This window comes from Bombus affinis, chromosome 9 (genome assembly GCF_024516045.1).
Source record: "Bombus affinis isolate iyBomAffi1 chromosome 9, iyBomAffi1.2, whole genome shotgun sequence".
In the NCBI taxonomy this organism is placed as follows: Eukaryota; Metazoa; Arthropoda; class Insecta; order Hymenoptera; family Apidae; genus Bombus; species Bombus affinis.
In genome coordinates this window covers 738858-755911 of record NC_066352.1, presented here as the reverse complement: position 1 = coordinate 755911, position 17054 = coordinate 738858, and the positions used below count along the sequence as shown (strand labels likewise).

Sequence of the window (17054 nt, the reverse complement as noted above, 5' to 3'; positions counted from 1 at the left end):
GATTGCGCGAGCCTTTTCAGAATCCTCCCCCTTGCCTATTTGGATTCTATCTGCTGTCGTAATTAAAGGAAAGCAAGAAAGACAAGGGATGTAAGAGCGATGGAAGGGATGGATAGAAAGGATGTGGTTCGTTCAGAGTTTGTTAATCAACTGATCAGTAATGATACGTAATAGCAATCTAAATGTTTTTCTCTAAACATAAATTTATTGTGCTGAAAGGAAACGGAATAGAGAAAGTACGAGGTAATCGAAGATAATTGGTGATAACTTGTATCATATGTTTATAAATTACTAATGAATCTTATCGAGATATATTTAATTCTGTGTGCTACAGCAGATCAGCCGCGCAGTAGTGTTGCACATATATGTGTGCGACTACGTGTGTGAGTATGTATGTGAGTACGCGCGTGCGCAGCGTCTCATAGAAGAAAAGAATGTCACTGTTCCGTGCGTATGGTAAAAGTGAGACTAGAAGAGCGCTGAAACACGTGTAATGGGTATCCATGTATATCTTCTAAATCATATCTTAAATAAATACAAAACTATTTTATTATCATCTCTACACGTAATGAAAGTGTTTCTACATATTTATTTCGGCGATTACGATCCACAATTCTCAACAAATCTTAACCAAATTACTTGTAATAACTGGCGACACAAGTAGAAAACGTCTTCTTGCAAAATGTGTTCACAGCGACTATTATTTATATTTAATATACACATTCCGTTATGGGAATGTTAAAAAGGTGTATTCGTAGAAGATAGGTAACATACGATTTCTAAGAATGAATTTTTCGACGTGTATTCCTTTGCAACAAATTGTAGATTACGACAAGCGCGTAAGAAGCTGGAAAATTCGCAAATCTTGAGAACCAATTATTTATTGTTTTCATTTTTTTTTTTAAATTAAATTTATCATTGGATTATGGAAATTAATCATTGGATCAGTAACCAATGATTAAAGACGATACTTTCGACAAGAAAGAGAACTTTCCGATCATTCACATGGAAAAGTTAATAATACACTTCGTATCGTACTGTTCTTTTCGAAACATTCGAGCAAGTTCGCTGTAAATCTTGCGAGTGAAGTTTCGGGTACGAAGATTCGGTGGAACTTTCAACAAGTTGACACTTTTTCGAGATTAATCTTCCGTTAAGTAGATCTTCCCAGAGAGCCGCCGTATCCCAACAGAGTAATTTATCTGCGAGAGATTGAAAAACGTAGTTTAGGGACAGAATCTCTTCTACGGTTAGTTGTCCCATAGTCCCCTCCGAGACACAATATCGTTGGAACACAGTTCCTTAAATACGCTAGTCCATGTCGAGCAGTAAAAAGTATATTCAGGGCTAGTTAAAATCGAGCACAATCCTACTGCTACATTTTAACGACTAATTTAAGGCGATTTAACGATGCCGCCTTAAACTGTCCCGCTAAACGACCGAGGAACGGTCTAACCACCATTACCCGCCATTATATCATCCGGCATTTCGAGTCACTTAACGTCTTCTTCGAGGCAAGGAACACGTTCACCGATTTCTCCTGCGTTGACCGAAGCAATTGCGCACTGTTTAACGAACCACCCGACACTATGTGTCTCTTGTTTTTTATACTCTGCATCGAACTTTTGTATTCTAACGTCTTAGTCTCTGGCGAGTGGACGAAGGGAGAGGAAATGAGGAATAAAAGCGTTGGAAGGTCGAAGAGAGAGTTCGAGGGCGAGTACCTAGTGTTTCCGGAAGGCAGCAACATTCAAGTGAGTCTACTTCTTGATGAAACTTCCCGACTATCCTAGAACATCGTTACTTCCCTTTAATAACATCGTGGAAAACTCGGTTACAACGTTACATCCTGTGAATCACGCATACACGTCCGTTCTTGGCCGCATCTTAACTGGATAAGTTGCCGGAAGTTGCGCCGTAAACGATGCTCTGATAATTTCTAATAAGCGGGCTGGCCTGAAGCTGGCTGCGTTTCGGCCGTGAGTCCTTTAGCTTCGTGTGTTCGGAACGTTCCCATGGAAAATTCAAGCGCTAAAAGGAGCTGAAAGCAGCTTCTCCTTGGAGCGTCGGTAATTGGGTGAGATGAATTGTTGATAGGAACGGAAATTCGAATGCGGGTTAACGTTTAACAATCAATAAAGCGTCGGTGTGACACGGTGAACTTTGACACTGTGCACCATCTTCCTCCACATTTTGCCGTTTCATTGCGTGCATCTTTCCTCGCCGATAAAACTTCATTGCTTCCCATTCATCGGAGCGCTCGAACCACATTTTATCGACGAACGAACCACTTCTTTCCATTTACCAATTGCTGTCGGCATCTTCTCACTCCAGAAATTACATCCACGTCTCATCCTCTACTTGACCACAGGCGTGTTTCTCCATTTCATCTTAAACAACTTGGCAAATTTCGAGCTGGCTGTTGCATCTAACATCCCTAGAATGCCCGTTTCTGCCCACTATGTTTGCCCGTATCTAAACATGCAGTGTGTCTTTATATGTCAGCGAAATTGCTGAAACGTACTTTGAATCGAATAGGTGGAAAAAGTTTATACGAATCCGTGATATGTTACAGAATAAAGGAGATCTTTCGAGAGACAAAAGAATCTCCTTTCCAATTCAAATTTTTGTTCCTTTGTCATCGAGATTACTTACTTTGTTGATATTAGATTCGAAAAACATTCCTTCAACACTTTATGGAAAATAAATAGCAATAATCTAATGGCACACCCGAGTCTCTCCGCATTGTAAAAGAACTAAAGTATAGTTATTACGATTTAAAACTTCACGTAGCCATACGGATAATAATTGACACTTAAGACAGTGATAATTTCGTTAGGAAAGAAAGCAAAAAAAGTTTAAAGCTATGAAACCGAAAATTACATTTTATAAAATGTACACGATGGATATGGCTCCTTTCAAGCTTTGTAACTTCGTAGTAAGCCATTTTCAAATTCAAGTTTAGATAAATCTTTTTCGTCTGTTCATTCTACACGATATGTTGCGTTAATTTCACACCAACCTCTATAGAGACATTTCGTAAATCACTAAAGAAATCATCAAATCAGACTTGCACGTATCTCTCGAAAGAAATCATTCATTGGCCGATGTCAAACGTTCGATCGTGCGCAGCTGGTGTATTGCATGACCATCTCTACCTACGCGAAGCCTGAGGGAATGTTCAACATTGGATTGACGGCTGGCCAGGCATGGGAGCTGCCCTCGAAGAGCACGCTGTCGAACACGTTCGGGGATTACCATCGTCGAAGCAGAAGGCAACTGTACCGTAAGATGGAGCTTCTTTTGGGAAGGTAAGTGGCGGGAGAAAAGGAGAAGGAAGGAAAGAAAAAAGAATTTCTTCCGTTTTCTGTCTACCCGTCTGTCTTTCCGGCCTGACGAGGCTTTCTCGAGCCCTTTGCACGCTTCGCCGCCCGATTTTCGTGCGATGAAGAATTCCAGACAAGTTTGTCGGTCGTTCCGTGTAGTCCGCTCGAACGATTCCTGAATCCACGAAGGGATCAAAGAGTATTATATTTACGAAACCCTTTGCTGGCTTTTGCAACGTGCATCTGCGCCGGTTTACCAATTTTCTTGCTGACTCCTGGAAACGTGTTCTTCCTTTACAATTTTTTAATGAGTTTGCTCGCGGAAATTTTTCCACTCGAAAATATCGATCTGAAAATTTCGAGGTTCTCTGATTAATGAAGAATGTAGTCGTGAGTTTCTTTTAATCGATTACTCGACGAGAAATTTTTAAGAGCTCTTCTGATAGATTTCTGCAAATCGAGAAGATCGCATTCGAGAAACACTCGCGAGCTTTTTTCTTTAATCGATCCTTTGACAATAGCTTTTTCTAGATTTTGTTCCTGATGACTTTCCCCAATCGAAAGGTTTAGATTTGGGAAATTTTTATCCTTTCTGCTAAACGAAGAATATATACGTGAGTTCCTATTCGAGAATCCCATAAGGGGGATGATTGTTTCGATGTAAATCACCGATTGTTAACGCGCTATTCTGAAATAGCTTTAACTTCTTTTCACTGATAACAGAGCGACAAGGAAAGCTCTTAACGAAGTTGGTCGATGTAGATTCGATGCGCTTTTACGCTCGCCGCGGTCACTTAGATAGCAATTTGGATATCATGGCGCTCTTCCAGAACCTGGTGCCGCCCTATGAAATTAAATCCTCGGTTATACGAGATTGTGAAGGATATCGAAAACGCGATTAAATCGGTCGCGATCTTCAAAGAGGATACTGGCAAAGGGCCCCATGCATTTACAATTAACCCGATCATCCTAGAACGATGCTAGTTACTTTTCTATTTTATCAGTGAACACGGCGATACATAAATTTATTTGACGATACAATATTTATCGTAGCGTCTTATATCTTAAATATTATAAAAGAAATTTTAATGTAGCCAACTTATACGTAGAATGATACAAAAGCAATGTATCATCAAAGGTTATACAAAATATAATTATTATATTACCTGTTCATTAAAATTTCTCATAAAAGGATTCGAACGTTTGCTCACGCTGTCTGTTACGATTTAAAACTTCTAGATGTGAGCTATATCGAATAGAAATCAGAATTGAGCATTATTCAAATGAAATATTTAAAAATTAATTATTTAATTCTAATCACTTAGGCCATGAAAGACTTGGTATTTTTTATTTACACTATTCGCGTGTTATCCTGTTAATATTCATCTCCATTAATCTGCAGGCAATTTCCATGTAAGCTGCCCATGAAAACCGATTTTACTTGCTTTGGCATTGTCTTACCCCTACGAAAGGCAAGTCTTTCTTGCAGCGGCGTTCGAAGGGTTCGCGTCATTGTTCCTTTCCCCAGAGGGCCTGTTCGTTGTCGGCCCTGGCTAAAGAGGCGTTCTGGATGCAAAACAATTCCGCGGTCTCGAATTTTTACTGTCGATAGAGTCGGCCTTCTCCACAGCCACTTGTCCGATTCTCGCCGGATAATCGTGAAAAACGACAACGAGAAGCGAGGGAGGGTTAAGTGGCCGGCTCTCGAGCCAGGTGCTCTTTTTCCTCTCTCCTCGGCGTCAACAAACGTTGACCCACGAAAATGGCGGAAGGCGATCGCGAAACGTCAACCGATGCAACCTTCTCTGCTTTTCAGCTGGCTCAAAGCTCTCTATTTCCCTTTTTACGTCTCCCTTTCTCTTTCTCTTATTCCACCTCGACCGCCGTTTCAGCTCTTTGGACGCGTCCAGAAGAAGCTGACGGACGGAACAAAGCACGGCGCTGCCAAACTGAGCTTTCGCCGTTCGTTTCTCTGTCGATGGAACGGAGGAAAGAGAGAAAGAGAGCGAGGGTGGTGAAAGAGCTGTAGGTTTTGGGCGGACGGTCCGCGATTGTGCGGTTCTGAATCGCGTTAACGATAAAGCGGCTCCTTTCTTCGTGGTTCGAGCCTTAGCTTGGAATTTCGACCGGCGAACGAACGAACGAAGCATCAGAGAACGTGGCTCGCTTTGTTTCCCCGCGAATAATGCTGCCTTAGACGTGTGATTGTGCACGAAACCTTAAGAAGTCGATTGAGCTGGAACTCGAGGGTCGATCCGCCGAATCAGAAGCTGCCGTTGATCCATTCGCCAATTGTTTCGATGTTTAGAATCCGCGTGAAAATCTTCGAGTCATAAATGCCACGCGATTCCATTTCGATATTTATCCAAGAGCATCGCTTTTGTATCTTAAATCTTTCATCCCTGTTAGAGTTCGACGTTAGTCTAGATTTATGGCAAGAGACTATTTTCGAGACACAGATTTAGTTTTTCAATCATCTGGCTGTCGATATTCAAACGTTACGTGACTTGATACCGTCTACGTCTTAACTTGAAACGCTTTTCAGTTTTCTTCGGTTCTGAAACCCATTACCTGGCATTTCAAAACCGAAGGAAACTAAAGTATCATATCATATTCTTTACGCGATGCTGAATTATTTCTCGTTTAATCTAAGCTAAAATAAATTAGAAATTAAAATTAAGAAATGCTTAGTCATTAGAACTTCGTATATTTCAACAGATTTACAAAAATTTAAATAAATATCATTTTGAAGCGACTTGTATCGGTAAGCGAATCGAGCGCTGAAAACATATCCGACAGCGTTCCGGTGTTGACAAACGCCGGAGATTTCCTCGGATAAGCGAAAGGGATGCATTACGCGGAAGCGTAACTGGAAAGAAGGCGTTATCGATCGATTGAAACGGCCGTTCGACGCAACGGCGAGTCGTCGCGCGGTCGAGCATCGCGCGTTGCTTGCATAAATATCTTCGATTGCCCGATATTGGTAACCATTTGTCAAGTTGGTGTATCGGAGTTCGGCGCAACGCCGACAAATGATAGTCAAGATTAATTTTTATATTTATGCTCGTTTCATTTACTGCCTGCCGCGTTTCCAAATCGATTTCTCGTTCGTTCGCCTCGTTACCGGTTTCCTACGTTTCGCCCCTAGAGACAATAAATACGCGTGGTGAATCGGTAAACTGTCACAGGAAATGCTGTTCCAGCGTCGTTGAAAATTATTTTCCCGACACGTTTATCCTACCCTTGATCGTGCAAGATGCTACGTGGCAACGAATTTTCTGATCGCAAGGACAGCGTAGATATTCAGTTGCATTTGGTCGCTGTTCCATTGTTCTCGAAGCTGGCTGCTGCTAACCGGATGCACATGTAGCTTCAAACAAGTTTCTCTCGAAGGTAATGCGAGCGAACGACAACATCGACTGCATTAATTTTAATAGCAACCTCGGTGTTTCGAATATACAGTGCGACGATTACAAAAGAGATCTCGATGTCTCTGGCAAAGATTATCGTTCACGGTACGGAGGTACAGGGTGATACAAAATTAACACGGTCACTGAACTTCGGTACTCGATGGGGACCAGAAATGGCATCCTTCGATAATTTTTTTACGGTTTCCGGGAAACATTTTGTACATATGTTTCCACTTGTATCACAAAACATTTACAGATACTCAACTAAAAAATAAATATCTTATATCGATTGATACCACAGTTGCCTCCAAAATCCTCCAAACTTGAGTCGCCTGACACAGTTCGACTTTATCTCGAGATTCGCAGCAGGTTGCAGCGCATGGCGTGGCGAGTGTACAGCATCGGATTATCCGAATCTTAATAGGAAGGTCGTGGCGCTTTATGTATAATCGGTAGTATTTACTCGCGGGGAAAACGGTGGCAAGGGCGAGGTTAGCTGGAAAGGGCGGAGAGAGAGCGGTTGTAAACGTTCGCTGGTTTACACCGAGCCACTTCGTGCTCGGCCAGTATCAAGGCACGATGGTATTATTGCGAACTTAATGAATGGACCGCCGACTCACGGACAGCCAAGCGACGATAACGAGCCTGATAATGATAAACGATCCGTGTGTCCCTTAAACCACCCTTTAACCATCCTCTCTTGTTCTATCATGCAAGCCAAGGCAAAGATGGAAAGGCTTGCGTCCTGAAGGCAATCTGCAACGCCTCTAGAAGGAGTCGGAGGGAGATCGGGAATGGACATTTTCTCGCAGAGATCATGCACGCTGTGTTTTCGTGAGTATATTTTAACGTTTAAATTAATAAATAATTTGGATTTCGTCGGTCTCCTTAATGAAGCAGGTAAAACGTAAATCGCTTAAATATATATGTTGCAACGCCGAGAGGATCGATCAGTCAGCCGTCGATCGAAAATGGAAGATCACACGGGGCGAAGTGCGATAGACGGAGGAAGATTGATCGAGATAACATCGAACAGCAAAGAGATGACGGACCGAATGGAAAACGCTGATTAATCAAATGTTGATCGGCGCGAGGGAAAGTGAAAACGTCGAGAAGGTGATGACCAGAGTGAGCGCTGGTGAATGGTTAAACGATGATTAGCAAAAAGATTGATTAAGGCGGAATATCGAGAAGCCGGTAAATAGCGGAAGATGAAGAAAATGAGATGCGTTGATTAATCGTGGATTGATCGATGAAGAAAACACCGAGTGGACAAACTGAACGGAATATAATTTTTCTTAACCATAATCGGCTTGAAAAAAATAAAGGAAAAAGAGGACGTACAGGAAGTGATAAAAGATGGAAAGAAGTTAACGAAGATACGAGGGAAAGGAGATGACGGATGCATTCGCTATCAAAGTGTCATCGTGTTCACGTCTTTCGTGAAGTTATCCTGAAGAAGCAGCTCGAAGCTGGCAACATGACGGTCGCGTTACACTTTTTCGATAACACGTTGAATTTATTCATGACATCCGGTGTGACGTTTAACGTCGTCATCGGACCGGCTGCATCTAGGAAAAGTTCGAAAGCCCACCGAGGCTCGCGCAATTCCTTTCCACAACTTTTCCCGTCGTTCCGTTTTAATAATCGTTATGAAGTTTCCGGCGCGGCAAAAATCTGCGAGCTCTTCCACGGCCCCGAGGCCAGCCAGCTTGTTGTTCTATCCGGAAAAAGGCTAGTTCGTGGTGTTGCTTCTGATAATTACCAAGGTGGTGCGAAATGTTCGAACTTTTCTACATATTTCCGGGTCGTTTAGATTAGTTTCGAATTTCACGGAGCTAAAAGACGAGCCGTAAAAAGGCTAATCTTTTAGGCTTTTACGATCCAGTGTCTTTTTCGACTTCTCGTTCTCGTGAAACTTCTCCTTCGGATGATTACGCGAATACTTTGTAGATTATTTACTCATCAAGATATACTCTTTCCTCCCTTTAATAATTACTCTCGCTCGCGCTGCACCGATAATTCAGCGAAGTTTCCTCGTTTCAGGTTACCAGCGAGCTACGACAACACTGATTCAATGACCGAGTACGAGAGAGCTTACTTCCTAAAAGAGAATTGCAACGAAGCGCAGCGGAGATGTCCGGATGTGTTCTAAGAGAGAACGAAATCCTTCTTCTTAATTTACCAAATAACCATGCCGAGGCTATGGTGTCCAAAGAGGTTGCTCCAAGACAGTCGAGTTACATTTAATTACGTACACCGCCCAATGGCCGTACCTTGTGCACTGGCTATTTGATTAACGTCGAGAGCTTGCAAATGAAACTAATCACAGTGCCATTATAATATTTTCATCTGTTTATAAGTAATGCGAATATATGGAAATTATGCATCGACAATAGTGTTTGTTAGAAATCTAATGAAACTTTGCGTCGTTGATTAAATACAAATTCTATCACGAAGATGTGGGGTATACGTTGCGCCGTTCTTGTGTCACAAGCCCTTTTGAAATAATATTCTTGTTTATAATCGTTTACATTTTCAAGATTTGTAAAATATTGCTTTATGAAACGGGAAATCAGGTCTTATTCCAACGACTGTGCTCCATAGAATGATCAGTCAATTTGACTGGTACTGGTATAAGTAACCATGATACAAAATTACATTCATTCTAAATGAACAAAACGAAATAAAATTTTTTTATTTTAATACCTTTATTTATCCCTGCAAAAGTCATTACATCATCGCGGAGAAAAAATATAACACGAAGTAGGAATTTTAAAATAAATTTGTCAAATCAGTCATTTTGACTGGCGCTAGTGTTAAGACTTAAACGATGAAATAGCCGATAATTTCTTCTCTTTATTATGTTATATAACTTATTATATAACTTAATTATAGTATTTATTATTTAACTATACTATATAATTAAAATAACAAAATTTCATAGAAACTAAACACATGATTATTAACACATGTGATATGTTAACTTTACGATGAGTATTTTTACAATTTTGAAGTCAATGAAAAAATATGGATAAATGTACATAAAATATTTTCAAATATTTTAAAAAACCAAATAAAAGCATAAGTTTGGTTACATGTTTATCATCGACTAACTGTACTGAATCTTAAAACTATTGCTTTATAAAAAAAAAAAAAAAAAATAGGAATTATAATTTATGTTTCCTTCTCTGTAGTCTTCGTTTGGTGAAAACGGATACTTACATCTAACTACAACAAAGCTACTCAAGTTCTTCTCGAACATTGAACCACAAAACACCGATAATTAATACGGTAAGTCGCCGAAGACGATACGAATCGTGGGTATTCATTGAGTAAACGGTTATCGGCGGATTCATTAGTCCTACGACAACACCGCGCGTAAGCTGGAATAATACCGTGCCGTGTGCTCGAGCGCGTATCCTTCCGGGGATTGAGGGCTGGTGCATGGTTTCGGTATTTTGCTTACATGTACGCGTATCTCGCGTTCGACCTCAAGCGCTGTGTGTTTGCACGCGCACACATTCGCCGTAACGCAATTCTCATCCTTTGAGAACGGTAACCGAGGCTTACGTTCCCATCACGCATCATTAACCCTTTTACTGCTACGGCTCACAATATGATACATTATACACGCGAAAAATGCCAAAATGCAAAAGCTTCAAATTGATTTGTTAAAAGAAACCGATTTTTACAGATCTTGTCGATACATCGTTGTTCTAGCGATCTCGCAAAACGACCAACAAGATCCACAGAAATTTGATTAATTGCACGTGTGCTTACGTACGCATTTAATGGTATTAAATAACCAGTTGTTTAATATGTATATTTAACCCACTGTACGTACGTATGGGTGTATCATATTCAAAACGTACCAATTTTTGTATTAGGCTGTCCGGAAAGTGTCTTTCTTTTACAGACACGTGTTTTACAACAACGCATCTTTATACAAACATAAAACCTAATCTGTCAAACGTTGTGATCTTTAGTTTGATAGAACAAAATGAATCATATGTAATTCGATGAAATAGTATAAAACGGAAAATGTTGTGTATCTATTATTTCCTTATAAAACGAAAGAAACTTTTCAGACGACCTAATACATGTAATTAAATAAAATGTTTCTGTGTATACATATTTGAATAGGAGGTTTCACTGAAATTTCGATTCAGATAGTTCACAATTGGGACAAGAGATTTTTAAGTCTTTGTCATTTAACGTTCGAAGTGAACAAATTTAAGAATGATCATTAATGAAACTCTTAAATCAGTAAAAAACGACTACGGTATATAAAACAATGCTGAAACATTTTCATTGGAAATTTGTAAACTGCCATCGAAGAAAAACTAGCGAGTGTTACGGCTTACAGGTCTTCTCGTGTGATCGAAGGATCAGCTAGAATCTGTGGCCATAAATTGAACGCGTATCCATAACTCTTATCTTAGAAAAACAATAGCATCCGGTTTCACCCAGCCACTCGATTGCTATGCCGATCTTCCTCATGTCATTTTTCCATCGAACCCTTGATCGATTTTACTGTATTTTCCCTAAATTGTGTTCCATTACTGTAGAAATTTGTCTGCCGAAATAGCTAAAGTATACTTTACGTATAGTTTAAGAGAATCAAACGTTCGCAGTATCATAAGGCAGTTTTCCACCCATAGCTAGCTGCCGCGTTTTCCAGTTCACCGCGGAAGAATTTCAAATTGACATTATCGACTGTTGCGAAGAATTCCCCAAGGGGTAGGTGGATCTCCACCCCCATAGCCCGTGTCGCGCTAGATCAGGCTATTCCGAAATTTCGCAAATCTCCGAAAATATATTCAACGACGACGTTTTCGCGTTCCCAATCTCCAAGATATCCTGATCACTTCCCATGGTTTCCGTTTATGAGGTAATTTCACTTTCGGGCCCTCTCGTCTCTATTCCCCCTTTCTTTTTTCCTCCCACCGGAGAGTTCCACGACCAGTGATTTATCCGACGTCCGAGACGATCTGATTTTCCCGCCTTCTGTCTATCCAGTGACCTCTAATTAGACGAGTCGTTGCATTTTAAACGAGCAAAGGGAATCTCCGAAATTACAGCCAACCAATATTTCCGCGAATAAATGAATGGCCGATGCCTAAACGGGCCAACGTCTTTTATGCGAGAGGTTGTAATTATGAACGAACGTTCCGCTCCTGTTCATTACTTGACTATTTTGGATGCATGAGCTAGCTATATTGTTTCCATTATTGATTATGCCAGGATAATCTTGTTATTATAACAATAACATGGTAATACAATGTTATACAATCCAGTACATCCTCTTGGTGTTTGAATAAGTAATAATTAATATTAATAATAGTCGGTAATGTTATATACGTTCTATTATTATAAATTATAGGAACAAAGAAGAAGGAAGATACTGTAAGAAAGTGTGAAGCTTTTCAAGTATTCTGAAGGGTCGTTCGTTTCCTCTTACACACTGTGTGAAGAGAAAGCGGCAAATACTTGAGGGTGCCATAAATTAGGTGTTCCTCGGCTCTGCGTCGCGTCGTGGACCGAGGAGATCGACTGTTTTGCGGCTACGAACAGGACTTGCTCGGATGTTTTTACGTTAATCGCACACATCTTAGGTAACAGAGTTCCTTGTTACGAAATGTATATATCGTCTACGAAATATACGAATCTCCTAAAAGAGTACTTCGTAATATTTTACAATTAAACCCCGTTTCCAATTATTTTCGATCTAATTATATTTTTATAGCGCTGATAAATATCTCAAGTTTGAATGAAATATGAAAAAGTCTCTCATTTTAATTCTATGTCATAAACGTTTTCTTAAAATATAAGAAGTTTCTTTTGTTTGATGAAATGAGAATAAGATTGAAATCTATGAATCTACAACTTTAACATAGTTATAATTATAATTAGCTTTACGATATATACGAAGATGCTGATGTTGATTTTACATTTTGATAATGTTCATCCTGAAGCGAAAGGAAAGGAGTAAAAGGAGTCGACGAATCATCTTTACGCAACTTCAAAATCTTGTTATTCGCTACATTGAAATGAACCGATCTATACGACGATCGAGAAGCTGGAAAAAATTCACGGTCCATGGCAGAGACAAACCGGAATCGCGTAACAAGAGACAACGAACCAAATCTGCTAACTGGAACTTCAAACAAACGTAGTCAGCGCGAGGCGTATTCGTAGCGTGGCGAAGCAATAGTCGGACGACGCGTACACAGGTCGACGTAACCGTGAAGGATGTTGCTGGCTTTTCTGAAAAACTTGCTCCTCCTGTTCCTCCCGGGAGAGGTCTGAGAGCTCGTCCACCATCGTGAAACGCTGATTTCAGCCCGTGATTCGAAGAAATGAGAGCCCCGTGGCTGGTGCTGATTCTCGCTAGGATCCTCGAGCTGGTCCTCGGGGACCACGTGTGTCACCGTAATCACACCGACATCAGCATCCCCGATCAAAGATCACCGGAGATTCTGTCCAGACGAAGGCGACTCACTTTTCCAATGGGCAGCACATTTGTGGTAAGTATTGGCTATTTCGTTTCGGTCATTTAATGTCATTGCGGGGCTGGTCAAGGAGCGCGTTTCCTACGGAATACGAAATGAGTTCCTCGGACTACATGGACCTCTGGTGGAAAATATATCTTTCTCGACGGAGAATGAAAGAATGGTGAAGTGGTCACTTTTACAGATCGTTCGTGATTTATTCTTGAAACGAAGATCATAGAAACGATATAAATCCCTGCTTATAAATTACACACACACACACTTACTAACTTTAACTCGTTCAACTTGGCAAGCATTTTATTATTTCCTTACAATACCTTACTCGGTATTTAAATATCGACTTCATGGCGAGAAAATTGACTTCATTTACGTTTGCTTGATTAGGAAATGTTGGTAAGAAGTATAAGAATAAAAATGTACGCTCGTATAATTTATACATCTATGTATTACCTAATAATTAGTAATTTAGATTTTGTGTTTTAAAGCGCAATATCATTCGATCCTGAAGAAAGGATCATAAATTATATTATACAACAAACATTCAACTATACCAAGTACTCGGTATATTGTACTAAGTGTATTTATTTTCTTATCGTTTAGCTGACGCTGTCCATATTGCAACCGATTCAAATTAAACTACCCAGTAACTGGAATCTCGATTTCGAGTTCGATGTAATTTGGCCGATACCGCAGCAAGAGAATTTCCGGAAAAAATATCACAAGAAAAGGCCGTGGATGGTGAAACGACGTCATCGTCGCGAATTGTACGCCACTTTTGAGACTGCGTTGAACAGGTGTGTTTTGCATACATTCGCATTCGATGGCGCGTCCTTTGTTTTCATTTTGAAGTACCAGAGCAACTTGTTTCAGTCGGAACCTACCAGGAAAACAGTGCATTCTCAGGACCATCTGCGAGGCAAAAACGCTGTTGAGTCCGCGAGGAGTGTCATTTGTGGAAGACGTCATTCGATTGATATTAAGGTACAGTTTGGATAAAACGTTGTATGAAATAAGCTTTGTTAGAATTTACCAGAATATACGTTCCTCTTTCTTTTCAGCAACGTTGAACGTGTGAAGGAAGTGGATTCCTACGACGTTGCTTACAGAACAAAGATGCCATGTGATGTTATTTATCCTTGTCCATTTTCTCTCTTGAAGCTGTTACTCTTTAACTTGTACTCCGACGATCTAGGTTAATAATAAACTTTTTTACTCGACAAATTTTCCTGCATGAAAGACACCTTCCAAATCCAACGATTCATCAGGTTTCAGCTGAAAACCAACGCACGATACCATTTTGCTCGCGTCTCAATACGAATATATTAAATTTAACTCAATCGCAAGAAGTTCGACTTATTGTTCTTCGCCTGGAAATATTGAAAATGACAAAGCGATTAAATCTGATGTAATTAGAAGGCGCACCTGCCATTCTATCTTTTACGAAATTACCAAGAAATTGAGGAGATTGAATTCGATTCAACAATTAAAACCACGATATATTCCGTTCCTTGTGAAAGTAGCAGAAACTAGAGTTAGATCGACCACAACGAGCTTTCGGAACGTTTTCCTCTGAATCGTTAGGAAAGCTAAATCATAAAGGACTCGATGTTTCCTATTTTTCGCAAAGTTGAAAGTAAAATTGAAAGTAAAATTAGACGTAAATCAATTCTATCTTAAAATAGTATATTCGTGATAATCTAGACCATTCCATATCCCATGAAATCGTCAGAAAAGCAAAATCAAATCGAAGGGATGAGTTCTAGGCAAATCGCGCCAGAGTCAGCATTTTCGAGTTGGTCGCAAGCAAAATCGCTTTGTTCGCTTTCCGATGGGCGTAGAAAGGCTGCAAGACATTCAGACAACCGATCGAGAGACCAAATTATCCGAATACACCTACATCCCTACGCTGTCATCGATGAAGTTCGGTTTGGTCCGTCGGGTAGACGCTTCAAGCCCTTGAGGCACACACGTCGCGTAAATCAGCGGCGGCTCGACCGGTGAACTGATTAATACGGATTCGGTCTGTACTCGACTGATCCTCGTGGCACGAACCCCCTTTAAGCGGCCGCGACAACGCGTCACGACGCACGTGTCGTGCTCCAGCTGTTTCTGACAAGAATCATTGCGACGCTGGAAACGCGACCGACGGTGATTATTATCGCGTTCACGCCACAATTTCGCTGTTATGCTTCGATTTGCATTCCTTACATTTTTCTCAAGTCTTTCGCTCGTGTCTCGTTGTAAGTTGGAGTCGCATTTGAATATCTCTAAGACGACTGCGATTGAAAAAATCGTAATTTTGATATGAATTTATGCAGGCAGATTTTTATTCGAGCTTTGGGACTGAATAGCTTGCAGGTTATTTCTATTATTTCAACGCGCGTAATACGTACGTGGTCCTTGAAGGCAATACACCATGTGTGTCCTACGTGATTTAGCCGATACATTCGACGATATTACGCGTGTGTCCTGTGATTCAGTAGACACAACTGACGATATGTACGTTTTGGAAAACGATTGACAAGAATCGGTATTCAGGAAGACGTACATGTAAAAATGACCGCAAATGCGTTTTGATATTATTTGCGATGACTTTAGAAATAATGTTTTCCTTTTGCTTGGAAATGATAGAAGGAAAAACAGCAAGTTCCATTTTGCACGGCGCGGCGGACAAGTTTTTTAGGACGTCGATGTTCTTTTTTAAAATTCTCGTCAACGTAATTTCGTCTTATACTCTTATTCCAGTCGACGATATTAACGTTCCCTGTGTGTACATCGATTCTCTTTTATATCATATGCCGCTAATGGCGGACTAGGAACGTTGATTCCTTCGAAATTCATGGTACAAGAACTGACTAATTTTTCCCTGTCTTGGCGAGCGCTAATTTTTCTCAAGTTCCTCCTTAAAGTGGTCCACTGTCTTCTCGTCGTGTGGAACTTCGAAACGAGTCCCGACGGGCTTCTTTCCATCGCTACGCGACCTAATTTTCCAGCTTGCAGACATCGCTATCGACAGCTCCAAGAAACCGTTCGCCACCATATCTCCCTTCCGTGAATAGTTACACAATAACAAGACGTCCATGGCCATGCTTGAAATCCAAACTGGTCATCTTGAACATCTTCTGTAAAGATAATCAGGGCTTTTTTCTTCTCAATTAATACGAATAGTGGAATTTTACAAATGACGTTTTCAAAGTTATTAATTAAAAATATTAATGCGTTTAGTAACGAAACAAATGTAACTGTGCAAACGAATTTTACAAATTACAAGTTAAACGATTACGTCATTTGATTGCTCTATTTCACATAAAATTATGATATTATTAATTGTTCAATTATTCTGCAAAAGGATTCGGATAACAGATAAGTTGAAATATATTCGATAAATTTTCAAACTCGATTCTCCCAAAGACGAAGGCTCGAATACAAAATTTTATTCTACATTTTCGTCTTATTCTTGCACGTAGAATCGCTCTTTAGGGCGACCATGTTGTGCGAGGATACACTGTACATCCCTATAGTAGATTACTTAATAAATCATTGAAATTAGTAGTTATATTTTTATGCAAACAAGCTTTTAAAGAAATCTTGAATTGATACCTATTTCCACTACCTGTCCACTTATTTTCGTTCCCTGTATGTTTAAATAAATCGTTTTTTTTTAAATGTTAATAAATCTTAATAAATCTTTTCAAATGTATAATTAATTCGTAAAGTAGGTCCGATATATTAAGGGACACTGTATATTCTTCCTTTCACGTTGGATCGTCAAATTCGAATAGCCAAGAGTTCACGGTGATAAT

At 40.1% G+C, this 17054-nt stretch overlaps 2 protein-coding genes across 2 annotated transcripts; both read left to right on the top strand.

The window, feature by feature from the left end:
* Window positions 1–1491: 1491 nt before the first annotated feature.
* On the top strand, window positions 1492–9442 carry LOC126920183 (uncharacterized). Its single transcript, XM_050730196.1, has 4 exons — window positions 1492–1754; window positions 3133–3311; window positions 7454–7570; window positions 8783–9442. The coding sequence occupies exons 1-4, from the start codon at window positions 1590–1592 to the stop codon at window positions 8889–8891; spliced, it is 570 nt and encodes a 189-aa protein (XP_050586153.1). The 5' UTR covers window positions 1492–1589; the 3' UTR covers window positions 8892–9442.
* A 3117-nt stretch (window positions 9443–12559) lies between these two features.
* LOC126920182 (uncharacterized) lies at window positions 12560–14460 on the top strand. The gene is made up of 4 exons (XM_050730195.1): window positions 12560–13266; window positions 13852–14045; window positions 14122–14232; window positions 14310–14460. The coding sequence occupies exons 1-4, from the start codon at window positions 13099–13101 to the stop codon at window positions 14446–14448; spliced, it is 612 nt and encodes a 203-aa protein (XP_050586152.1). The 5' UTR covers window positions 12560–13098; the 3' UTR covers window positions 14449–14460.
* The last annotated feature ends 2594 nt before the right edge of the window (window positions 14461–17054 follow it).